The sequence below is a fragment of the Aulonocara stuartgranti genome, assembly GCF_965226115.1.
Source record: "Aulonocara stuartgranti genome assembly, chromosome: 19".
Taxonomy (NCBI): Eukaryota; Metazoa; Chordata; class Actinopteri; order Cichliformes; family Cichlidae; genus Aulonocara; species Aulonocara stuartgranti.
In genome coordinates, this window is record NC_138955.1 from 9,776,388 (window position 1) to 9,803,167 (window position 26,780).

General features: G+C 40.4%; 1 protein-coding gene across 5 annotated transcripts in view; it reads right to left on the reverse strand.

Annotated features, from left to right (window-relative positions):
• Positions 1-24,951, reverse strand: part of LOC309695320 (DNA (cytosine-5)-methyltransferase 3A-like) — a 52,356-nt gene extending 27,405 nt beyond the window's left edge. For 2 of the 5 annotated variants that reach the window (XM_082515862.1, XM_082515860.1), the window contains exons 1-6: positions 24,825-24,950; positions 23,464-23,659; positions 18,376-18,462; positions 13,447-13,789; positions 5,782-5,828; positions 4,997-5,143 (exon numbers count right to left, since the gene is read on the reverse strand). In XM_082515862.1, the coding sequence (XP_082371988.1) occupies positions 4,997-5,143; positions 5,782-5,828; positions 13,447-13,789; positions 18,376-18,462; positions 23,464-23,526 (687 nt within the window). In that variant the 5' untranslated portion in view covers positions 23,527-23,659; positions 24,825-24,950. Of the gene's footprint in view, positions 1-4,996; positions 5,144-5,781; positions 5,829-13,446; positions 13,790-18,375; positions 18,463-23,463; positions 23,660-24,824 lie in introns of all 5 variants that reach the window. The other 3 variants (XM_082515861.1, XM_082515864.1, XM_082515863.1) reach the window with 3 other exon arrangements.
• Between the last annotated feature and the right edge of the window lie 1,829 nt (positions 24,952-26,780).

The following is a 26,780-nucleotide window of genomic DNA, read 5'->3' on the forward strand; positions in this document are numbered from 1 at the left end:
GTAGTTGTAAAAACACTGCAAAATAAATGTGCTGAAAACAACTACACAATCCCCCTTCCCCCACCCTCCAAAAAACTATGTTAAATGTTCTAAAGTATCATGCAAGACTAAGCTTCCAGTGATCGTGGACTTTGTTATGAGCAGAGAGAAAACAGAAGCTCTGCAGGCCCCTGGCAGACTGTGGAGACATGTTGGGCGCACAATAAGGGATAATCAGACTTAGAGGCTGTGCTGCATGATACCCTGAGGGCTCAAGGGGTGACAGAGTGCACTGCAACGGAGGAAGAAAAAAAAGAGAAGTGATATTGGTCTCTGGGGTGTGCAGATGATACTTTACTATCAAATCTGGCAGCACTTGTTAACAAAAAGGTCACTTTTACTGCATAGCTGCAGTCAGCAACTGTCTATTATATGGTTATTAACTTTACAAGTTATAGACGTCTCAGTATTTACGGGTCAAAGATTTAAAAGTGCAGTTGCTGAGATGAAACAACACTGTGCATGTTAAAAATAATATGATCCAGCTACAAAGAGAAAATCAAATCTGATTACAGAGAGAAGCGTGTTAAAACTTCAAGAAAAAATGCCATTTAGTCAAAACAATCAGGTATCCTAAACATTAGACGAAATACACTGTCACAAAAATTACACTGAGCCTTTGAAACAACACAAAAGAGTGTGACCTTTGAATGCAGTAGTCTGTCATGCGCAACAGGCAGGGGAGGCACAGCGGGGACTCATTTGTGTGACTGTGTGATGGATAATGCAGTGAGATGTCTTTTCAGTGCAAAGACCTAAGCTTATCTGCTGAGCAGAACTGCAGCAAAATAATAAAAACTAAAGCCACAACAGGTGTAGTTAACTCCAAATGGAGAATAATCTGATCCTAAGCTTTGAAAAAGCTTTTAGCGTGGAAATACTTTGCAAAAATGCACAAATGTCAGGTTCAGCGGCTACTGCTTTCATTAGGCTGTTTTTAGCACTGATCCCTACAACATGAGTGTCCTCGGAAGAGGGGGTGCGGGGGGTCACATCGCCCAGAAAATACGTTTTAAAAAAGGCCATCTGTTTCTCATTGTATTACATCCCTTTAAGAGATAATTAGGAATTTTACAGAGCTACCCATGAATACATAAATCAACTTCTCCATTAATCCACAACTAGAGTTGTTAACAAAAAAAGCCACTTAAAATATTTCTAAGGGATTGAGTTTTTACAGTAATCTATGTTAGGAGTCAAACAGAACAAAGTGCACAAAGATAGGAAGAAAAGGGCTTCACTTCACACTTTTTCTAGGTGCATGTTATGTAAGGTGAAGGATACCGGCACTGAGGAAATAAAAAACAAACATTTTTTTCAAAAGTTAAATATACTTCACCTCTAAAAACAATGCTATTCTAACATTTCTAGCTGCTGCTCTGAAGCAGGAAATAGTTTGAGCAAGTATTCAACCCAGGGGAAAAAGTTTTTTTCATGCCAATCAACTTTTTCCCAAACACGGCTAAAGCTCCCTGCTCCCTCTTCCTTTTTAAAGAGACGTTTCCCTTTAAGCCGTGCAGAGCAGATGGTCCACAACAATTCTCGTGGAAATACCTGAAGTCAGCATATTCGCCTCGCTGTAAGCAGGCTAATCAGACATGCACACTATCCCCCTGTGTTATCAAACAAACAATGCAGTGCACATACCCATACACGCCAGCGTGCAACCCTCATAATCCAGTGTGGGGCTGAAGTTTTTTTTCCACCCCCACTCTTGGCGTAGGAGAGATCGCTTAAAAAAAGAAAGCATGAACATTTCTTTGTCTGGGAATTCAGGGTCAGGTGATTGCCGACAGGAACGCTGGTTGGCTAGAGAGGACTTGCAAAGTTTTGGCAAGGAGCCAAGAGGCTCTCTTGCAAGCAGGGTTGGAAATTTGCTGCAAACCTCATCTTCACCCTCATATCCATAGCACAGAGTTCATTTCCATAGCTGGGGGAGGGGTCCTTGGAAGAATGGAGCAGGGAAAAGGAGAGGGAGAGACCGAGAAGTCCACTGTAACACAGGGCAAATGAAACAAACAGGGATCCTGGAGAAAGTGCAAGACAGCCTTTCAACAACATATGGCCCCTGTTGCAGCAGAATGCAACAGCAAAGATCTTTGTAGCAAGAGCAGAACCAAAATTACGGGATATGAATCATATCAAGAAAGGGCTTTTATGTCAAAACAAATCACCCTTTTATGCAAATGAGTTCAAAGCTTGCAAAAAGCCAGATAAGAAAAGGATGGGGAAGGGGGGGGGGAGCAGGTACATTCAAAATTTGCATCTTGCAAATCCCCATAAATCCCTGTCTTGTACAGCTACTTCTTCAAGAGTATCCACCTCTGTTTGGAAAATGTGAACTACCCACTTTGTATTTTATGACATTTCACTCGTAGGACTAATTTGGCAATATTTTCTCTCTGGAGACACTTTTACGGTCCCGAGGAGAGCAGAGGGAGAAGCGAGCAGCAGAAGAAATGGAAGACTCCCCATTATGTAACAGATGAAGGTAGGTACCATCACATTACTATGAGGATTAAGTAAGCAATGTGGAGAATTTTACAATGATGAAGGATGATCTATCATCATTCACAGATGATAAATGTTCTAAAAAGAAAAATCAAGGATAAATATTTGCCAGAAGATAAAAGAGCAAGCTGTGTGATTGTTCTGAGTGTAGTTAATGGATATAAAATATTGTTTGAAGTGTGTTAACAGGTAGCACAGAGGTCTTCATAAAACCTGCGTAAAAATCCCCTCCTTTATTTGGAAGTGGCCACTGGTTCTGGCAAAAATAAGAAAAAAAGGAAGGCCAACTGTACCACAATGCAACATCATCCAACAGTAAAATTAGACAAGTGGAAATTCCTGGTTTGCAAATGCTGTTTGATTCAGCAAGAGTACTATCAGGGACCATAAAAACAGATCATATTTCTCCTATTTCAGCTTCTCTTTATTGGCTTCCTTCTAAATTCAGGAATGACTTTGAAATCCTTATTCTGACAAAGTCCTGAATCATTGGCCTCCAACATATTTTTTTGTATTAGAGCAGTTCACTCTCAGAGTGTAGACTAAAAGTAGAATGGGAGGCAGACCCTTCAGCTTTCAGGCACTTCACCTGTGGAACCTCCCAGTTTGCATTTGGTAAACAAGCATGCTCTCTAACTATCATATTTGATAAAGCTTAGAGTTAGCGCTGTACTCGGTGACCCTGGACCTTCCATTAATCTCCTAGAGACTGAATGGCGACCGCCTGGTCAGAAAAAATATATATGTAATTAATCAAAAAGATGATGACATGCAAAAAAATTTCTTACAACTGCTTTGGTTGCTAGTATTTCGCTGCAGTCGCCCATACAGAAGAGGTCAGCTTGTCTAAAAGCACTCCAACTACATGCTAAACCATAGGGAGTCTGTGAAGAGTGGAATGCAAACAATAAAAAGGAAACCATTTATTTTCACAGTAAAAGTTGCATCTTTTGAAGTGTGTTGGTTTCAGCAAAAAGGGACAACTTTTACTTGAATAGCAAAAGTTCTACTTTTGCACTTTGCGAAAGTAGAACCTTTTCAAGTTTTGCAACCACATGTTTGCAAATCCATGCAACCACAGCCACAGAAATCTGCTGCTGAACAAACCAATTAGGTTTTTGATGCAGCACCTTCTTTGCATCCAATCTCACCCAGTAGCAGCCAGCAACCTCGAGGAACCACTCAGCAACCTGTCAGGGCATACACATTTTTCTCTACCGACTGGAGATTGGCAGGGGGTTGCCAACCTGTCTGAAGACCTGTGCGACTGAGGCCTTAGTTATGCTGCTACCAACTGAAGCTGCTGGGGGACTTCCCATGATGCACTGAGTGCTTCTTTTCGACTCATGATGCATTTACATGCCACTATAAAATCTACTTTCGGCAGCCCCATTATTCAATAGGGATTGCTACAGCTGGTTGCTCAGTATGTTTGATTTGGCAATACTGTCAGGGGGGCTTTACTTTAAAATACAAAACACCTTGAGGCGATTGTTGTTTTGATTTAGTGCTGCATATAGCTATATATACAAATTAAATTTACTCTGCAACTGTTGGGTTGAAAGATGAAATGATTGCTACTGTGATTACGTTTCAAAGCAGTAAAGTCGGCTGGTGTTTGTCCAGCAGAGGAACTCTGACTTTGTCTATAATATGTTCTGCAGTACAAATAGCAAAGTACACAGCACAGCTGCAGATGGTGGGCAGAGTCAAGCAGTGTCTTCACATCAAGTTGTTAACAACCTTACAAATACATTGCTAGAATTTTTTTAAGTGCATCTATAATACACTACTTTTTTCTATTTGACTGAATACACAGGAAGAAAATGGGTTAATATGCTGATAATTACTTTTTTTACTCCTGAATCCTTTCCCATTAAATTATGAACCCGTGCCATATATAAGCATCTGCGAAAGCTTTGAAAATACTACTCTTACAAGATCATCCTCACACTGGACTTCTTTAATTTTTAAACACCATTTCTTAAATCTAAACTTAGTCTGATCTAGCCAATTAAAAGTACATTCGATATTAACAAAGACAGAGGGAAAATCTGTCCTTAGGAGACTGCATTGGCTGGCTCAGCTTCAACACACCAAAAGCAGTCAGAATGATGCAAATCGAAATGTAACACATTTTCATCCAGGAGGCATGAATCATATCAACACACCAAACGAATGCTATTTACACAGCTGTGTGTGATTTCTTCTCTGCAAATGCAAGACACAAGAACTAAGCCAGGAGACACAGGAGCCTACTGAGCCAGAAAGGCCTGGAAATCCACTGAAATAAATGGTACCTTCATGAGATATCAAATGACCCATCAAATACACTTGGCAGAGCATGAATGCACTACGAGCTCTGTCTTTTACCCTGGCGGCTTTAGTCAACGCCTGTCACTCATCCTGCCGTCTGTGGTGGCTGGGACAGAGCTGGGGTACTCACCTCCATCTTCCACTTGGCCAGCAACTCCTCTCTGGTCCTCTTGCTAATGTAATAAGGGTCACCAGCCTGGAAGGTTATTCTGGGCATGGGCCTCTGACGAAGGCTGATCTCCCAACCAACTCCCCCTCGCAGCCTGCCTCGACCTCCCTGTTTAAGGCGTTAAAAAAAAAAGTTAGCTATTTGTTTTTGATTCTTCTTCTGAGAGTTTCTGTCATAAGGAAGCATCCAGATTTGTAGTAAAATGACTGATCTGTCGCTACAACCTGCAAATTAACAATTTAGGTAACAACTGGGTAATAATAAACTTAAGATGGGGTTAACTACATTGCTAAAAATATGATGTCTCGCATGCTGGTGATTGGTCAGGCAGGAAGAAATGATGTCACCATGTCTAACAGACTCAAGGCCAACAATACCGACTTATACAACAAGCTCCCAAGTGTATTTGATATTTCAAATTTATACACCATCAGGTACCATTTCTTTCATAAGTCCAAAGGCAAGAAAACGAATAGCCTCCACTTGTGTAATGGTGCTGATACAGTGTAGGCTTCTTTGCTCCATTTATGGGAAGGCATGTGGCAAAAGTTTAATGAGTAAGTTTAAAGGAATAGCTTCTCATTTTTGCCATGTTCAGTTCAGAACCCAACCGGTTTGACTTCTGGTTTGACACGAGCAAAGTAATTCACCCACTTCAATAAATGAAGCTACACTTCTGCAACGTGGGACAGTCACCTTAGCTACATTAACCAAAGAATAAAGACACAACAGGACAGAAATCTTACCTCAGTCTTTACCGCATCACTCCCATCCTCCTCCTTGTGCTCCACATCTAGAGAGAAGACAGTGACACAATGGATGGCCTGAATCATTCATAAGAGAGAGGGAGCTGGCATCGGCTTTCGCTGTATCAATGTTGAGCTTCAGTGAGCTCTCGTCCATCACTGAGCCATATTATACATATATTAATCTGACCCCCATAAATGACGTGTTTGATCAAATTAAAGTCAAGTTAATAAACTGCTGAAAGATACCATAGCCACTCTGAACATTCGGAGGGCCTGCCCAAATTATGATGAAGATGGAGGGTGGCCAGGATTACTTGCAAATGTTGTGTTTCTGACCTGATATCCCCCCTTCATGAGAAACACAGCTGGCTGCCATTAACATGGCCCCTCCCTAACTACTGAGAGTGAGTTTTGAAGGCCCCTTTCCACAGGTCACGTCTGTGACTCTGGGGCTGTATATAATCTCCCCGCCAATCTCTAAAGCCTGAAATGGATCGACACAGGATTCTCATTTCCCTGCAGTTGTCTTGTGTAGATGGAGATGTATGTAGTGAGGAGACACAATAGCCAGTGCTTGTCAACATTATTTTGGAAGGAAAAAAACAGCCTCCTATTTTGTGTATTAAAGCTGAGGAGTGAATAATTTACTTTGTACCTTAGCTGAGTACAATTTTGTCAAAGCTAAGTTTGGGCATTCAAAGATCACAGACTTCACAGCTAACAGGAGGGTTTCACCTCACAGTTCATTCAGTAGGAGTTTTTATTTTTATTTTATTTTTTTCTTAGTTTTAAAAGATTTATTTTCACATTTGGAACTGTTTTAATAAACCCCACTGAATCAATTTAATGGAAAAATAAAAAAGAATAAAAAGAAAACCTGACAGCTGAGGCCAGCTGGCTACAGTCCAAATGACATCTTAAATTATCCAAAAGATAACTGCAGTGTCATATCTTTGTCCACACATATAAACACACACACCTACACGCACACACGCACACTTACACAGTTACCTGCACACACCTGTTTAATAGACTTCTGTTTGATACGCCTTTCCAAGCCTATCTTTAGTTTTCCATTTTAAATATATTGTTTGGTTTTTTTTTTATTCCTTTCCACACTACACTCTTCATGATGGAGTCAGGATAACAGCTGGGGGGGACACTTCATACAAATACGCTGCTGCTGCCACAACTCAACTATTTTTCCTTCTTGGTTGTCCCAGTCAATTGGTTTAGCCCATTTTAAAATCCACTGATACCATTTAGACACATCACTTCATGATGCATTCCTGCTGGCTGGTTGGAAGACATTAAAGAGGTTGAAGCTCCAGTGCTTACTTGACCAATACGTAATGAAGTACCACAGGTTTTCCTGGATTGTCAACCTGTCTAAAACTACTGCTTATCTCCACAGACCTTGGAAGTAGGTGAAGCTGTGCTAGAAATGTCCTAAATATTAGACACTGTGAGAATTTTTTTGTCCCAGATAATCTTCGGTTGCAAGACTGAAGATTACATTGAATGCCTCTCGCTGTACAACACAAGCACCGTTTTGGGATTTCCATTATCTTGGACACCCCAAAATTGCAAACTGGCTTTAACACTGCCAACACTATAGAGAAGAAATCCCTCATGCATCCATGGCGATGAGAAAAATGAGTATTGATAGTTTTGATATAATATTTCTGAGGGACTTCCTACAGATTATTAGTACGGTTTACTAGACTACATTCATGCAGCAGTTAAAAATGTCTGATTGCCACTGTACAACTTTTAGAATATGATATCACACGTTAAATTATACAACAGCACAAAAGTAGTTCAAATGTAAGTAGTAGGTCAAACTAGAGCAGGGCGATATGACCAAAAATATTTATCACGATATGCATTTGAAAATTTGTGATAACGATATAACTGACGATATAATTGACACTAGACAAAATACTTTACAACTCCACAACTTTATTAGTACAAAAAAAATCCCATCAATGTATTTTTACTTAAACAAGCAGCTGTTTTTATGAGCATTAAAGTTATATAAAAATTTAACAGTGCAAATGCAAATTCCTTGCTGACAGTTTAACCAAAAGGCATTTCTAGTGGAAATTGGCCTCAGCATAACCATGTATAATATCCATAAAACTTAAAAAGAGGTTATACACACACAATACGATAATATTATGTTGAAGCACAGTACGTATCACTCTGCGAGGCTCCTGCCTACGATAGCCGTAATGCTCCGACAATCCATCAAGCGGTGCGGGTTCGTAGGTTAGCAAAGTCGTACTAAAATATTTGACAGATTTTCGAGCGCCGTGTACGACATAAAATCATTTCGAGGTCAGTAAACACAACCAGAATTCATAAATAAGGCACACGGGATTATAAGGGGCACTGTTGATTTTCAGAAAAATCAAAGGATTGATTTTAAGTGTGCCGTATTTTCCAAAGAACACGGTAATAACGCCGTCCCGCTAGCATGCTCTACCAAAAATAGTGCTTTGTTGTGTGTCTGACAGACGAAAGCTAAACCAGTTCCACACCACTGAAGTTGCAGCATTTTTACAAACCAATTCTGGTTCATCCGTTTCATTCAACGACCCGCTTTCGCCCTTCTCATTCTCCACCATGCTTTTTCCGCCATGTGCGTATGAAAAGAAAGGCACTACGCATGTGCGTTTTACCCATATTCTATCGCGATATTTCATTTTCTTATCGTTGCCCAACATTATACCGGTATTACCGTGAACGGTATGATATGGCCCAGCCTTAGGTCAAACTATAACCAGCTACAGTAATAATATAGTAATAAGAATCTTTGTAAACAAGCAAGCGTTCAAGAATTTTGAGCAATATTTAGATTTTAAGTGGATGAGTCAATCTAACAACTATAGTCCTTCATTTATAAGCAAAAAGACAACTAATCATGGATATGTGTGGGTTTAAGTGGGCAGAAACTCAGTGTAAGAAGCTAAATTTTTTCAGGGTGCTATTCTTGCCAAGAAATGAGGAGATATTCATATAAGAAAAGCTCTAACCGCTGTATTATGGCATTTTGATCCAAAAATGCAAACCTCCCAACATTACTACTGGAAAATTCTACTCTTCTTTTTAAAAATCTGTAAAAACATTCACGCAATTACATGAAATCATCATGCTTTACCCACCGCTGATATATTATTACTGCTCAAGACGCTAAAGAGTACCAGCAAGTCCAGTGTTTTGCACAGGAAAGAGTGCCTAACTGTACAGAGGAAGTTGCAAAACCGTAAGTGAGAGGTACAGCAGCGGGGTAAAGCTGTCAAAAATGGCACTGAAAATATTTGCTGAAACGTGCACTGAAACCGCAGTCTAATAAAAATGCTTCAAACACAGTAAAAGCTCCAGTTGGGATTTCCCATTAACTTGGCCATGATTTAATGTCTGGGGGTGCACACCAACAACGGCATGTTATTCATTCTTAAAAGGCATTGTTTGCCTGTGTTCAGCGGAGCAGCGAGAGGTTAGCCTGCGAGCATGGATATCACCCAACTGAAACGCTAGCCTGGCAGCAGGGATTCATGATTTATGAAAAGTTTTTCTGCCACAGTGGCTGCAGAAACATTGATAAGCAAGCCAAAATCAGCTTCATCACAGAAGCTCAAACCAGAAGCTCGTGTATTACTTTCACTATGTTTAATCTGAATGAAGGCACGTGTTTCGAAAAGGGCCCTGGCTCAGTGATATTACACCGGGGCAGCATACACACAACATTGAGGCAGCTGTGGCCTGAATTAGCATGATGGCACAGCCAGAGTACACATAACTAGCTGCTGTTTTAAAGCCCAAACACTATCATAACACTCGAGTCCTAAGAGGTTAAGGACAACTTTTGATGGGTGTTTTCTGCACAGGATTGTTAGTGAAGTGCCCTGCAAACCTGTCCAAACAATAGTCCGCTCTCTTAGCAGCCTCTTCAAGTTGGTTCCATGTGTGGCTGAACTTGCTGCACCACCACCACCACCCCCCCACACACACACCCTGACCCCACCCCTCTCTACTGGTCTCCTTGTCCTCATCGGGAATAAGTGACTATATAACAAATCGGTGAGGCATGCACACTGCCAAGGTCACTGGGTTTGCATGAGGAGCTGGCTAATGTTGCCCACAGAGAGTATACTTTGCCAGTTTGAGTGGGTTCCAGCTCTAGTATTGCTGGAGCTCAGTTCAACTCCTGCTGGAGCTAAAGTCCTTCCTGTACCCTCCAGATGGATAACAGAAACCCTGTTTAGCTGACTATTGATCGACCGCAGTGCCTCCCACCAAGGTCTCTCCACTCTAAAAAGGATATACCAACACATTTTAAATGTTTAGTTAAAACCTTAATAAGCCCCCTGCATAGATTGTTTTGGGATTTTTTTGCAGTCTGATATGCTGTTGAGTATAATGCAATAAGGTAAATGTTAACATCATACATGCGCATGCCAGAGTGTTTGCATAACGCCTTGCTGCTTTCACATTTCTGTAAAATGTCACCATCCTTTCTCCATGTTGATTAAAAAAAAATCTTAAAATCTCAAGCAAACTTTCTGCTGTATCATCCCACATAGCTGCTGGTGAACACCATGATGCAGCCATGTCGCTAACATCTGCTGCAGATTTTGAAGGACTTGCAGAGTGCTTGCAAACCTCTACTCTGAGTATCTGATTGTGAAGGTTGTTTGTTTGACTTTGTGGCTAACGGTGCTTTATCACACTACCTAGTTCCTCTGTCTGACAAACTGATCTGACATGTCGACAACTGGTCTTATCTTGTGAGAGAAACTTTGCTGAGACCTTTCATTTCTGTTACACAGCTAAAGTGGAAAGGAATGCTTATAGGTTGTTTCCTGCAAACTCCCACAATTCACTCTAGATTATCACGGCACAGGGCTCATTAAAAGTGGTTATCGTGGAAAAGAGTGCTGACAACCCTTTCAAAATTTTAGAGATTAGGTCATTCTTTATGTGGTCTTAATGTTTGAAAAATAATTACAAACACATTTGTCACTGAAACACTGGGAATTTACAAAGCTGCTGTTAATTTTCTGAGTTAGCATGCTCCTATATTAGACTAAAGTTGTAAACAGTGCTTTAATGTTGCACTTTCCACTGGTTTCAAATCAGTGTCCTCAAAAAAGACACATTCTTTGAATAGAGGCACGAGTAACACTTTTTCTGACAGTAATATTAGCCTTTTGACAGACTGGTCAAGTGCTTTTCAATAGTTTTAACTTCATGCAGTCCCTAATAGTATACTCCCTAATAGTTTTCACTTCATACAGTCTACTTCTAAGGCTTCTCCTCACTGTAAAAATAAAAAAAGATGCGGTGCATTGATTAGCGCTGTCACCTCACAGCAAGAAGGCCCTGGGTGTGAATCCCAGCTGGGACCTTTCTGTGTCAAGTTTACACATTCAGGTTTAACCGGTAATACTAAATCAGCTGTGGATGTGAGTGTAAATGGTTGTCCGTCTCTGGGTCTCTTCCACAGTGTTTTTTATCCTGTCTTTTGTCCAGGTCACAGCAGACACCTGCCCCTCCCTGAGCCTGGTACCCCTGGAGTTGTTTTCCTGTTAAAAGGGAGTTTTTCCTTACCACTGTTGCCAAGTGCTTGCTCATAGGGGGTCATCTAATTGTTGGGGTTTGCTCTCTATTATTCTAAGGTCTTTACCTTGCAATATAAGGCGCCTTAAAGCAACTGTTGTGATTTGGCACTATATAAAAAACTCAGTGGAATTAAATTGTCTCACTGTGTTAGCCCTGTACCAAATTGGCAGCCCGTCCACGGTGTACCTTGGCTATCACCCTATGACAGCTGGGATAGGCTAGTTCTCCCCACGACCCTGAATCAAATAAGTGGAAGAAAATGGTTGGCTCAAAACACTTTCATGATTTATCAGAGAATTACCATCATTAAGGTAGAAATGTGGAAATCAGATTTCCATGCCATCTGCGTCCCATGCTAATGGTGAGCGGCACTGGACTGAGCTTTAAGAAATCTGACCCTTTTTCACCTGCAGCCAATATGCATATTCCTGACTTTTGCTTGGAAGTGAAGTAACAGATCCTAGAAGCACAGATCAGGTGTATGCAGAGTGCAGACTCAGTTTGTAAAGAGTTCTGGGCACAAAGCCATCCACCTGGCAGGACCCCCGACAGGGAGGTGGCCACAACAGAGACCTGCCAGCTCCCAACAGAGGCCCGTTGCCAGGAGAGAACTTGCTCCTCCCCTCGATTTATTTATTGCACTCATCAAGGTCATAGCCAGTGTGTCTGCCGACTGAGAGCGGAGCAGGAGAGGCACGTGGCTGAGGGAGAGATAGGACAAAAAATGGAGTGCATGTGTGCTGTGATGGGTGTGTTGGGGGGGCTAAGTGATATGGTTAATCTCCATCTTGGCCTAAAACCTACCTGTCAGCAGTATTTTCTCACAACAATGCCCCACTGATTTACATCGCTTTACATGGTTGTTTTATCTCCTGGTGCACTGCGACTGGTGCTGATTTAGTCCAACAGAACAAAAATCTGATCTATACAAAATAATTATATTTGCCATAATTATTTTGTCAAATTATTTCCTGAAAAATAAATATTTGAGGCATTCTTCAGTACGACATTTCCTTTTTGTCCTAATTTTCTTGCATCCCTCTATTATAAACGATTTAATCCCGCTAATTTTAACTGTTAATGTGGCCATATTTTCAAAATGAACATGAGTAGAGTAATAAATTACATGCACTAATCATTTTGTCTGTTACGTTGTACAAAGTCCAATAAATGCAGCGAACATTCGCATTCGAGAAGCTGCCAGCAGAAACTACTTGTGCATGGAGAAATTATTAGAAAAACTGAACAGACAGATTAATAAATAATTGCTTCTTTAATCTAAAACTGCACACTGGGAGCAGAGCCTGTTCTTGTCTTATTAAAAAGTTAAACATCTGGGCATTTTCCCTAAATTTTTAATTAAGTGTTGTCTTCAAGATTAGTTTGTGAATTCATACTGTCAGAGCTGCTGGTACATGTAGTCTGCGTTTTGATGTTTTAATGAACTGCTGGATGAGTCGAAACCTTTGGGGTAAATTAAATTTGTATTCTTTTATATCCTGCTAAAACGGCACATTGTAATTAACTTAGAGGATAGCATAATAAATGTAAAGTGATCCACTCTTCTTTTCACTACATTATCTGGTAATTATCCCTTTCTTTTTTCATTACATTTGTAATTTCATTTTTGTCATATGGAGCACGCTGAGCTTTTAAATGCCAACTGCTTCTGCATACTGAAAGCATTTGGTAGCCCAAACTGAGGCAAAATAAGCGACATATTGCATGCATAACAGTCTGCATACTGTGTCTCACATAAATGTTAACAGTGGAGATCATCATCACCAATTTGCTTTGCAGACTAGTCTGTGCAGCAGCATGAAGGCACCTCTTCGAGCCCAGTGTTGCTAATCCTGGCAGCATCAGTCGACCTACTTGGTCTGACATCCATTTACGGTTCATTACTCAACATCTTGTACTTGTCACACGCCCAGGATTTTTTCTTCCTGGAGCCACACAAGACTGATCAAAAGATAATAAACCTCAACTAAAAACTAAAAAAAAAACCCCAAATGAAAATGGCCAAAATCTTACATTTAGTTGGGTGCTCCAGTTTCCGCCTCCCTCGTTTCTTGCGCGGCGTCATCAGGCAGTCATCATTGGCTTTCTCCAAGTCCTGTTCTTCCCGGCTGGACAGGAATCCGTTCTCTTGAGGATGACTCAGACTCTGCCCCTGAGAGCTGTCCTCTGCACGGCAGGAGGAAGGGTCTCTGGGAATCCCATTCTCGACTTCCCGCTTCTCCTGTTTTGGGAAGCAGGCATCGGGCATCCTGTCTCTGATCCCGCCCATGTCCCCATTGAAGACCTGTGCCATCGCCATAGTGTAGCTGTGGCCTACACTCGCACTGTCTTTAAGAGAGCCACAGCTCTCAACCTGCTGAAAGGAAAAGGGGAGGTTGAAATGTTAACATCCTGATGATCGATCATCCTTAAAGATTCTTACAGCTGTATGCTATAAATTGATGTTTTGAAGTGTACAACAGAGTTGTGCCTCAGCAGTCATGAAATATGACTGGATAGCTGGCTGTGAGATAAACACAACCTTTCTGAATTTACAACAAATCATCCAGTGGATCTGAACGACCCACAATAAAACAGTTGGCACTATCCGTGTCAGGATAAGCACTTTTCAGCGGTGGCTAAATGGCCTTTTTCAAAGAGAATGTGAATGAAAGCATTCATCTCTTTCATATTAGACAAGCCTAATTAAATTTCCTCAGCTCTATCTGGACAGAATCAAACATGTAGCTCAGCTCCGCACGTATTAATCTGTGAATTATGGCAAACTTATAAACTTCAAAGCTGTGCCAGTAAATGTGCTGTACAGCCATTAACTTGCAAGAAGGAAAGGGATTACATTACAGTTCATCAGGTACACTAGTGCACTTTTTGTAGTCATGTATTCATCATTACAGCAGCACGGAAATATGTTGAGAATGTTGGCTGTTTGACAATGGGAAGGCTTTTTCTCCGGCCAGTTTGGAACGCCCAGTCAAGTGTTTCATTCTATAAAGCGGAGTAAATTCAAATAGAGCTGACCTGAAGCTGAAAGTTTCAATGGCAGGAACTCAGTCATCAATCCTTAAATAAAACACCAACTATCTTAGAAGACCTAGAAAAGTCCTAAATGTTTGAAGCAATGTAATAGTGTCTTTGCTACTGCCTAAAAATAGCCCTAAAAACCGAGTTAGTGAGACAGTCCCACTATAGGGTCACTGAGGGGAGAAAGTGGAGTGTGTCTTGTGAGATTAGACTGTCAGCAGTTACGACAGTATCTGAAACTTTTATCTGCAGGTATTTACAGAAGTTTGAGGAAGGGGGAAAGCAATGCCTCAGGAGGCTTGTCTGTCATCGGACGACGTTGAGCAAAGATCCTCTCCAGGAAGGTAAGGATCAAATCCGTAATCTGATTCTTACAGTCGGAATAAGCAAACACAACTTAAATCAAGTTTTAATGTCTGTGTAATGGATGCAATGCAAATTATGAGTGGCAGACATGCGAAAGAAAAAAAAAGCTTCAGTGGAAGTTGCTCTGAATCGTAAAACAAATCTACAGCAAGCCAAAGTCGGTTTCAAAGCATTCTTCAGAGGCCGCAGAACTCTAAACGACTTCATCACTGTAGTAACTGAGAACAAATTAACTGTAAACTGAACAATTGCACTCCTACAAAGAACAGCTCTCCAGTAAATCTCTTTGACACGATGAATGAAAACAACCCAGAGCTCAGACATTATTAATATTCTGACTCAGTTTACTACTAGAAAAAGAGGCTACAGTGTGTGTGTGTGTGTGTGGGGGGGGGGGGGGGGTTACGCAAATATCACACACATGCAAAAAAAAGAAGTAAGCAAAGAGAAAACCCAAAAAACTCATATTCTCAGACACACATGCTAGCAACACATAGAACTCACAGTGAAAGAATTACGCAACAGATTTGTGACATAGTTAACAACATGCGGCCCCTGCTACAGGTCAAAAGTCAAAGTTGGTAAATCAGGCAGCTTGGACAGAGAGAGAGGTTGAAAAAATAAAGACTAATTACCTCAACCAACTTACTGCTACAACACTCACACACCCTCATAGAACTAGGTGCAGTAATAATATGATTATAAAGGTTTCTAAAAATACACATTGAAATTAAAATTAAATGCAGATGTACGCCTGAAAATATGAGCTAATAATTCATTACACTGCCTGATAACTTCTTACATTATTCAATTAACAGCAACTGGAAACTGTTATGCGAAAAGAGGTATTTTGCTGCCTTTCTACGTGTTATTATCATTGATTGAAGATCTTCTGTTTCTGGAAAGCTAGCCGAACAGGAAATATTAAGATGTTTATGGAAGTTTTTCTTTATTTTCAGGGGTTTTTTTTTTAATACCACTCCAGTGTTTGATCTGTTTAACAGAAAACTAATCATCACATTTAACAGGCAACAGGGCTTTTTTGCAGGCAAGTTTTTGTTTGGATTTTTTATATTTTTAGCCTGAAACTTCAGAAATTCATCAGTTCACGTGAAACTAGTGCAGTGCAGCAATAAAGAAGCTGGGTGCCCTAAAAAAAGAGCTTAGTCATGTTACTTTGTTCAGGCAGGTTTTCTAAAGGATTAGCTCAACATCTTTCCAAGCAAAACCTGTTTATTCATGTTCCTGCCAAGTGCTACGTTCTCATGTCTGTACAATAAGAATTAAGCTATAGCAAGTATTTTATCAAAAAGACTTTACACACCTTATACAAACTTATTCTATACATATGATATAGTCAGTATATAAATGGCTATCTGTGTACAGCTCCTAAGCTATGCTAACATCCTGATGGCTTTAGTTTCATACTCACTTTGTTACCTAGTATATTGATCTTGTCACTGAACACTTAAAAAGAACGCAAATATATGTAAAGAGCAGAATGAGTGATTATGTACACAATAAGGACAAAAGTATAGACCTGAAGCAATGGGGCTAAGATTCAAAGATTAAGAGGTTTGACCCAATACTTTCACCCATATACAGTAGTGTGCATTGATAAAATACATACACTTTTGTAGAAAGGACATTTCTGAGAATTTCTCTCCACTGTCTTTGTCCATGTGGGTAAACGCAACATACGAAGAGGGCTAAAGGCTTGTTTACGCTATCCTTTCCAACAATTACCTTCTGTTTTCACTCAGCTTTTGACAGTTTGCATGGAAAACAACATTTTAAAACCAATGTTCCATGTCAGCCTCTTTTCAAAAAAGTCAAACAAAAAAATTAAAAGAGGCTTTCTGACAGCATTTGAAGTTGGCCAATCTGGCATTTGAGTGACTCTTTTATTCAGAGAATAACAACAACAACTGTGAAACATCTATGTGAGCAGAACGCCTGGTACACATGGTCAATCCCCCACAGCTGTGAAAACACTCAGTGAGGCGCCCCGATTCTGCGTACGGCTTTTCTTAATCAGTTATTGATACCACTCCTCAGCTTCTTTAAATACAGGGGCACAAACCCTCTGGCATATCCCGTCCAATCATACATTATCTGTAAATATTTGTCTAATCCTTTTTTCCCTTTTTGGTTTGTTTAATTGCACAGTGAGAGTTAATTAAGATGATTTTCAACAGAAGCTTATGCAAATGCTAACATCTCAGGGAAAGAAAAAATACCCAGAAACATGTTGGCCCTTAGAGTCATTATTAAATCAGAGCTTTTAACTACACAAGGCATCACAAATAGACTGCAAATGGTGTTAGTGTAGTGCATGCATGTATCTTGGAAACAAGGTTCAAGAATATGTCATGTTTATTCATGAGTACAAAGGAGTACACGTTGTGTCTTACAGGTTAACATGGCGAAGGGAAGAATAATATCAAATATTTTTAGATGGGCTTTCCTTACAGGCATTTCCGCCATTATAATCTTTCTGCTCGAATGGAATGATGAGATTCACTCAGTACATCGGGCTTATAAATACCAGTGAATGAAACCGAATATGGCCAGGTGGGATTCACAAGAACAATCATGTTGAAACTGGTCAGATGGTTAAACACATCGTTCTGACGATGCTGGAAAAGGGCTGAATTTTGAAACCAACAGTCTAACAAGCACTTCACGCGATGACTGGCCAGCTACAGTATGTGAAGGTGAAAAGGCAGCCATCTGTCCTTCTGCCTTCCAGGAGGGTTTCAGTTCAGTAGTTTCAGTTCTGAAACAGCAAACCTTCGGTTGTGGTTGGACAACTTGAACCCATTTTGAGTTCTAAATTTATTTCTTTGCAACTTTTTTTTTCTTTTGACATTTGACACTGAAGGCAGGAAACAACGCAAGTCAGCGAGGAGGCTGATATGTGACAAAGTGAAGTGGCTGTCTCGCTCAGAGATGAATTACAACAACAGCAACAGTGAACATTTGAGCATTTGGTACATGTGGTCAATTCCCCACGCAGCTGTGAAAGCACTTACTAAGGTGCCTTGATTCGAAGTAGAGTGTTACTATACCAGGTATTAATACTAACTCCAAGCTGCTTTAACCTCCTAGGACCTGGCGTCCACATATGTGGACATCACATTTTGTGTTATTTAGACCAAAATACTCAGTTTTGCTCTACAAGGGCCTGATATCCACTTACGAGGACATTATACTGCTACTGTTCTATCAAAATTTTAAACGAATATCCTCATATGTGGCTCTTATTTTTCTTAAAAACAAAAATAAGTTTTAAAAAAAAATCTGGTAATTCTTTGTTTTTACATTCATCGGGCCCCAATGTGACCAAATATCAAAGAGAAATTAAAAATGCATGCCGTGGAAGAGTTTGGGTCTTAGGAGGTTAAATTTACTTACACAAGCCCTCTGGCACATCATCTGCAAATATTTTTCTAATCCTATTTTTTCCTATGTTTGTTGAATCAGACCTAATCACTGCAAAACAAGTATGCATGCGTGGACAAATGTAATTTGTTTAGACATGTCAACACTCACTGAAAACTGCTTGCGTTTTCTTCCAGGCTTGCTACTTTTAGGTGACTTCTCCTCCATCAGGTCCGAGTCCAGTATTGTTCTCTCACCCTATCAAGAAAAAATGCATGCCACAATTTAGACAAAGTACCTGCAGCTGCTTGGGTAAAGATGCACGTAACACTGAATGATTTAATTAGTGCATTTTTGTGTACAATCAGCTAGATGGCAGTTTCACCTCCACCAAAGATACTAGATCTATAGGAAACAGAGACAACTGCACTACAGTGAAACACTTGAACATTTGGGAGGGCTGGAGCAGGTCCTCCAGTGTCTTTGGTTGAGTGGACAATGAGACAGATAGAAACTGAATGACACATTCCTTTGAAGTAGGCTGAAATGAAAGCTCCTCGGACGCAGTGCTGACCTTCCACAGACAATTCCCTCTTGACACCGTTACAAAGACATAGATCGGCCCCCACCTTCCCCTGCTGCAATTTCCCTTTGATTAATAAAACTGTCTAGCCCCAGGAACAAAGCCCCATGTCTGCCATCACCAAGTACCCCTGGGGTTGACGGGAGAAAAGATGATCCTAATGTAGATGCTTTGAGTTTCAATATTGACTGAATAGAACCACCAGTACCAGGTTTGAATGCAAATGAGAGTGCAACGCCATTCCTGACAGCTGCAGTGGGGGGGTGGAGGGCCGGGTCCTTATTAAATTCCTTCAGTACTGAATGTGAAATTCCATCAAAGATAAACGGGGTCTCTGCACTGTAGGCATTCTCCAACCTCTGCTGACATGTTGATAAGTGTATGTATGTCTAATCTCTAGTGAGATGGCGTAGTACAACATGATAAAATGTTACTATGAGATAGTACAAGCTTTTGTCTATATATAATGGGTGGAGTTAAGTCTAACAAGAGGAGTTACTGAATTACGGAGGTAAAGTGGTATAAAACATTAATAACTTTAAGAAGCAGCAAACCAGAGTAAAAGCAGTCTCCAGTGCATATCCACAGTTAATTTGTCATCTTAAAGACATTTAACTAGAAATTACAACAATGAACATATGAAACTACGTCAGATTTAGTGTATTTCAATATGACACAGAATTACTGTGCTATGCAGACTATGGAAGTATCAAACTGCAATTAAAGATAAAAGCAATTATGGCATTGCTTTAACCTTGGATGTTGGATCTCATGTTCATACCTGAGCTGTCTGCGCTTCATCAAGAAGGCGATGCCATGAACACAATCCTTCAGCAATACATGGAGTGGAAGGCTGCGACGCGTTCATGGATAGAGCCTGGTGGGTTTTCTATGTATGGCTTATTTAGGGAGTCATAAATACACAAGACATGTTGCCATTTCAATACTGTTTGTGTGCAAAGGTGGCGCTGGCATGAATTCTCCAACTTTCCAAGTGGCACGTTGACTTGAATGGGCATTCCAGCTAAAACTTCAGAGACTGGAAACTTCCTGCTTCCAACAGAATGCAGGATAACTGTGGGACTGAAAAGCAAATCCAAGGTGGAAATGCCTTGAACCTTAATTATTTCACAATGACCAGCAGGAGGCAACTCTTGTAGTTGCTGTATGATCTATGAGTAAATGGGCCTACTTCTCACTCAATTTATGACCTCAGTAAACACTCTCCTACTGAGTTTAAGACCTCATTCACTCATTTCGCGTGCTGTTTAACACAGCATGACGTTCATTTTTTAAAATTATGGTTCCATTTACAGTAAATTAACAATAAAGCAGGTTATGCTTTAGGATTTGGCTCATAGTGTGGTATTTGGGGGGGGGGGGGGGGGGGGGGGGGATTGGCTGTGGTTCAGGAGGTAGAGTGAGTCATCTATTTTTTGGAGAATTTAATTCGAAGCATCCTTGGGCAAGATACTGAACCCCAGGTTCCTCCCGATGTATTCTTTGGAGAGTGAGTATATGAATGCTAGGTCACAAGTGTTTAGGAATAGAAAAAAGCACTTCTATGAATGTTTGTGTAAATGGGTGAGGCTTATAGTCAGTGTTGGGGAGTAACGGAATACATGTATCGCCGTTACGTATTTAAAATACAAAATATGAGTAACTGTATTCCGTTACAGTTACCGTTTAAAAAGGAGAGTGGAAAAGTATGAGCTGTCAAAGAGCAGAAACGGGAGATGAAAGCATGTAAATATAATAATAACCACTGCAGCCAAAAAGAGTGCCTGATGAGCCCAGTTGTAAGTAAGCTATTAAGACTCGACTGTACACTGTGATCGTATTTTCCTCTAAAACAATAAGTTACGTTGGAGCAGCCTTTCAACGCCTCTCTCTGTCTCTCGCTAGCAAAGCGGACTCAGACAACAAAGTAAAGCTAGTTTTCAGCTACGAGCCCGACATGAACCCGACGTATTAGCCAGAGGTCCCTTTACTACGGTTTCAGAGCCGCGGACCTGTTCTATACACGCGCGGAATAGTTTTCTATATGAAATCGCTGCAAAAAGTGCAGCCTTACCTAATGTCCACCTACTGTTACTCATTTTATATTAAGATTTAAAAATCTAGTTGCTATTGGTATGGAGAGTATCCTTCAGTTATAGTAATAAATCACACAGCAATACTACATTCATGTAGTTGTAAAAAGCATGATAATATATTAAGTAATCCAAAGTATTCCGAATACGTTACTCTCATTGAGTAACTTAACGGAATATGTTACAAAATACATTTTGAGGCATGTACTCTGTAATCTGTAGTGGAATACATTTGAAAAGTAACCTTCCCAACACTGCTTATAGTAAATAAGAAAGCAATTTGAGTCCATATATGCTCCTGTTACATTTTTTTTTTAAACAAGATGGCAGCAGCAAAATGAGACTAAGCAGCCCACAAATCAACAAGCTGCTTCAAAGTGCATGTGCACGTCTTTTACTTACACTGCATGACTTCATCTGGTCTTCCACCCTGGTGTTACATGAAAACATTTACCTTATAGATTATACTCTAGTGTCATAATTTATTCTGGAATTAAAGAACAGGAAATGAGGCCACAGGATCCATTCAGCATCAGATCTAATTAAATCATTTCCTTTTATCAGCACAAAGGGTTCAAAAGTCAATTAAATGTTCAAATTTAAACACTTAGGGGGTAAGGGGTTCTTGATTTGGGCAAAAAGATTACAAGCTGCTAACTGGGCCTTGGAGTTAATTATTCTTTCAACTGCTGTCTCAAAAGTCAAAAATTCACCTCATATGTTAAACCAAAATGGACGGGATTTCCTTCATTTTCTCAGAAAATTATTTAAACAGGAACAATTTCATTTTAGCCGTACAAAATGTGCCCTTTGACGATGATCTTGTCATGTGAAAAAAAAAACTTGCAGTATGCAAAGTGAGTTTTTACAGTAGCCTTAGTGTTGAGCATATTTCATGAAGTACCTGGTAGCTGTGACATTCTGGGTTTGAGTCAGTCCTACAGTAAAATCTGCAACTCATCCGATTCTGTGCTGATGAAATACTATAACTATATAATATGTTTTAAAAAATACCATAAAAGTACCACAAGGTCTACTAAATAATTTAAGGGCAAGGGGTTTTAATCATTATAGGCAGTTATTTCAACCGTCTGGCCACGTTTCGCCCTCAGTGTCTGCCATAGCCATCAATGCTCCTGGGAGATAAACTAATTTGCATAAGGAAATAGATATAATCAAGGTAAATGATACTCTGATTGATGGGCAGAGGATTAAAACTGGAAGAAATGGTTATAAAATAAGTGAAAATAATGACATTTTTGTTAGAGATAAGCATTTGAACGGTTATTTTTACACGTAGATTTGAAACCTTTTGTAAGAGAATGTGTTTTGATGATGGTTCCAGTTCATTGTGCGATCACTAATAGAGTGCCTGGTGCGTCGGTTTTTCCCTACCAGGGCGGCAGAATTTGCATAGATAATAGCACGTTTTGAGTGCAGCCTGGTGTGCAGGCTCATTTGGGAACCACTTACATGGATGACACAATTCAGTGGTGCCTGGCTATCTCTGCAAGCACAGCACAGCACACCGCTCCTCCAGTTCTCTGTTAGAGACCTCAGGCTGAGGTCCTCCGACTGAGGACAACACGCCATTTTCACATTCAGCTTCGCCCTAATATTTTCTGAGAAAAACAACAAAAAAAGCCTGGAATATAATTTGTTCTTGCCTGGAGTGAACCCTACTACATTGTCAATATCTCTGCATTATTTCCGTCTGGGTAGCCAGTTATTTAAGGCAATGTCTGTTGCCAGGCAACAAGACTAAGGGCAGTACTGTGTAATGGGAACACAGAAGAAGAGGACAGATCCCCCCAGCAAAAGAGCTGTCGAGCCATTCCAGCTCCATCTCAACCTACACCAGCCAACGCCCACGTCACCAACCACCATTATACCAGTAAATGTCACAGAATACAGCTGCACCTCCCAACAGCCTCTTCGGTGCCGCTGCTATTGCTGCCACACAGGTGATGCTGCAGTTACACAGAGACTGAAATTACAAGTGCGTCTGCATCATGAAAGGTGACAAGGCATGTCACGTGCTGTTGGATTCTACTGTAAAAATTTGCCCATTTCTTCACTGAATAGAGGAATTCATTGCAATGAGGTCTGCTCTAGCAATTCTTTGGACTGCACAGATTAGTGAGTGTGGGTTAATGATTAACGGGAATCGTAAAATTGAGGAAGATTTGAATTGGTTTTGGCCTGAAGTGACTATAGAAATCAATCCAATCCACTTCCTTTCATTTTTAAGGCTTTATCTGTGTAACAGCACGGTCATAAAAAATACAATTCATGTACACATACTCCGTGCCAAGATCATATGAAAATACAAACAGGCAGTGCATGCTATATCACTGCAGGACGAGCTCAGGGGTGAATAATGTCTTTTTAAATCAGTGCTTCCGAAGACATTAAAAGAAGCACTTTTCAGTGATGGACGAGCAAATCCAATTCAATCTTGAGCTCAAGTCAAGTGATTCAGAAACCCTCCCGACATCTTTTTAAAATCACCAGATCATGAGTTAAGTTCCGCAACGTGTCAAGTGACGCATTTTTTGTTGTTGTCACGCACGTGTTTCTTACCATTGGATTTCCAGGTGAATCAGCAGTGGTGGTGGTGTTGGTGAGAGTGTTGGACGGCATCATTGAGAGTCTTATGAGCTTATGGGTAATGTCTGATGATGGGTAGTGTAGATATGGACTTTCACGTTAAAAGGAAGTTGAAAAGTTTAAAAGAAAATAAAGCAATGACGGATGATCCCCTCTTCTTCCTGCTCTCCTGGAAGTTAAAAGAAGAAAAGCAATGGTAAGATATGTTCAGCAAGTTTGTCTTTAATGTGTTGATTCTTTAGTTTCATGCAGACTAGATAATCCAGTGACATATTTTATGTATCTTCTCTAAAATGAAGTTGTTTTACCCTGAGCATCAGCTTTCTCTTTGCTGAGTACACGTCATGTAGCTATAGGACCCTCACAGGCTTCTATAGATACTGTATGGCCACTATATCCTACAGGCCCCTTTACACCACATGAATGTGTGTTGTGCAGTAGACGACATGAACTGGGTGCATCGTGCAGCCTGAAAATAAAGAGCGCGATGCTCCAAACTAAGCGCAAAAATACTTGTATTTTTGTGGGGACATTTTTCAAAATTCATTAATATTTCATTTCCATCGTGAGAGTCTGGGTTAAAGTTACTCGAGCGGTCTGCCTAACGCGCAAAGCGAAGCCACAGTTACACTGTTTTGCACTCGTGGAAATTTACAACAACAACAAAAAAAAAACAACAACCTATATTCGTACAGGATGTGTTGAATCTAAGGGCTAAAATGAGACTGATGACACTCGGTTGTGATTTATTTAAAACATGCTGTATGTAAAACACACTGCCGGATTTACGTCCACGCTCGTGGAAAATAAATGTAGGCAACAACCAGAACGTGTTAAAAAATAATTTATTATAAGGCCACACAGGCGTTCAGTGTCACCGCATTTCCATGCCATCAGCCTGCAATCAGGCCACACGCTTACACCATACTACGATCGACTGGTGTGCATATATTATTCAACCGGCTATGCGTTAAAAATTGCAAAGTTTTAGACGTCTTTTTACAGCAGGGGAAGTCTGCAATATGACCCAGGGGATTGTGGATCTTTTACAGGCCACGGACACTGAAGGATAACCCCCCCGTTATTTCCTTTAATGAGGCCACAGCTTTGAGAAGCCGCGATGCTGGTTCCGTGCTCCAAAACCGGTCAAGTTCACATCTCGACGTCCAATCAGCACATCTGCAAAAAGCGAACCCTAAATCGCTATTTCCCCATTTCCATCGAGCGCCTTCCGGTCGTTCACGTTTTTTGTTCACATAAAGGTTACCCTTCCTGCGTGGTTGCTCGTGGCGGGTTAAACAAATTTACATGCGTGAGTCACTGTGTGTCATTACCCGGTTTTCCCAAGTCCCAGGCCTGACCCTTTTTGTCTCGCTTGCTCCCGGAGCCTCCTTCCTCTTCTCTCCCCGTCCTCCACCTCCCCAGCCGGCCAGCTCTCTTCCAGATGCGCCGCTCTGACTGCAGGGGCCTGAAGTGTGCCTGCTTTTCTCTGGGTCCTAGAAACAGTCATATATCGTGGACTCAACACATTTGCAAATATCTACATTTTTGCACGATAATAGGGCTGGTATCGTCACTGATTTATATAATCGATTAGATTCCGATTCACAAGGTCCCGATTCGATTGGATTTCGATTGAAATTTTGCGTCAGATAAACAGCTTAAAAGTAATTTCTTCGGTATTAAACAGCAGAAATAAGCAATAAGCAAGAAAATTATGCAGAAAACTGAGATTTAAGATGGGAAACTATTCTTGAACTACACTGACAGAGAGAGAGAGCTGTGCAGGAAGTGTGATTTTATCCTGATGGAAGCAAAACAGCAAAAATAAGAGTAATTAATGACCATATTTATCAAATTTAAAGCGTAGTTTGATCTTCTTTTACTGCTGGTTCAGTGCATTTTGGTCGGAGAGCGACAAAACCTGCACCATCAAAATCTATGAGGTGTCGAGTCTGCGCTTTGTGTTTACGTCTTTGTGTTAATAAGAAAATCGATAATTGAAACCCAGCCCTACTCCATGTGTATCCCCCGAACATTTGGGATGCCTTCATATGTTTATTCTTGAGTATTTACCAAAGCTATTATAATTAACTAAACGAATATTTGGGGAATGCGTCTATTGAGATTTGTGTACATTGTAATGTGTGCATGACTGTGAAAATAAATGAAACTAAGCTGAATTGAATTGAAAACAAACACTCAAAGTAAAATTTAAAAAAAAAAGCTCAATTGGAAATGCAAGTCTTTAGTAACTCTGGCCTTTACCTTATACTCTAACATGAGACAGGTAAAGGGGAATCCTGTATAACAAAGATAATTCAGGCTGGGACTCATGCTACCACACTGTGTGCACTGAAGACCACAAGGCTGCAGGGATGCCTCTATAACTTTATTTACAGGTCTATGCATTATTGCACAATTGGAACAATACTATGCTTAGTTTCTAAACTGATTTTACACCAGAGACATTTTAATGGTCCAGATGTCCCCTAAGTGCTGCTCTGGTTGGCCCCAGTGATGTGACCTTAGGGTAAAAATAAGCAGTAAACCAAACCACATTTTTACCACTGCCCCTTAGAGAGTCTCTGCGTGCCTGTGCCAAATGACAATATGCACTTGCAGTCATAACCAGTCCTGAGCTGTTTTGTCCTTTATGTGTGTGTAGTCCCCATCTCCTTTTCTGCTCATTGCATATTCAAAAGATTGTCCAAATCTCACATGTCAAAAACCTGATGAACCTGATCATTTAAAGCTATCACCAGCAGCTGTTGAAATGCCGTGCACGTAAAAGTGACACACTGACAAAATATGCAAGATAAGTTCTTAAATGTATCAAAATACACAAATACTAAGTTGAGAAAAATGAAACAACCAAGCATGCAAGAAGTTTCCTGTTTGAAAATGATTGTTGCATTTTTAGTATTGGCACTGAAACACACAAAGGCTTGAACTTGTTCAAATGTAGTGTGTAATACAAGTAATACATGTGTAATAGAAAATAATGACAAAACACACACACACAGGAACCTGGAGAGACTTCCTAGTTTTTATTTTGTTTCTTTTATGGGCCCCCTGGTGGCTGTGGGGCCCCAAGCAGCCATGTAATTAGCTGATGCCTGAAGCCAGCTTTGGGGTCTGGTGAAGTAACACTTGTGTCATCTATGCCTATTTTAATTAAACTGCAATGTGTGTTTTACTTCTTGACGCTGGTGTAGACTTTTTCTTTTAATGCCCCACTTTTTTTTTTTTTTTTTTTTTACATATTTATGGATTGTAACATTCCCTGT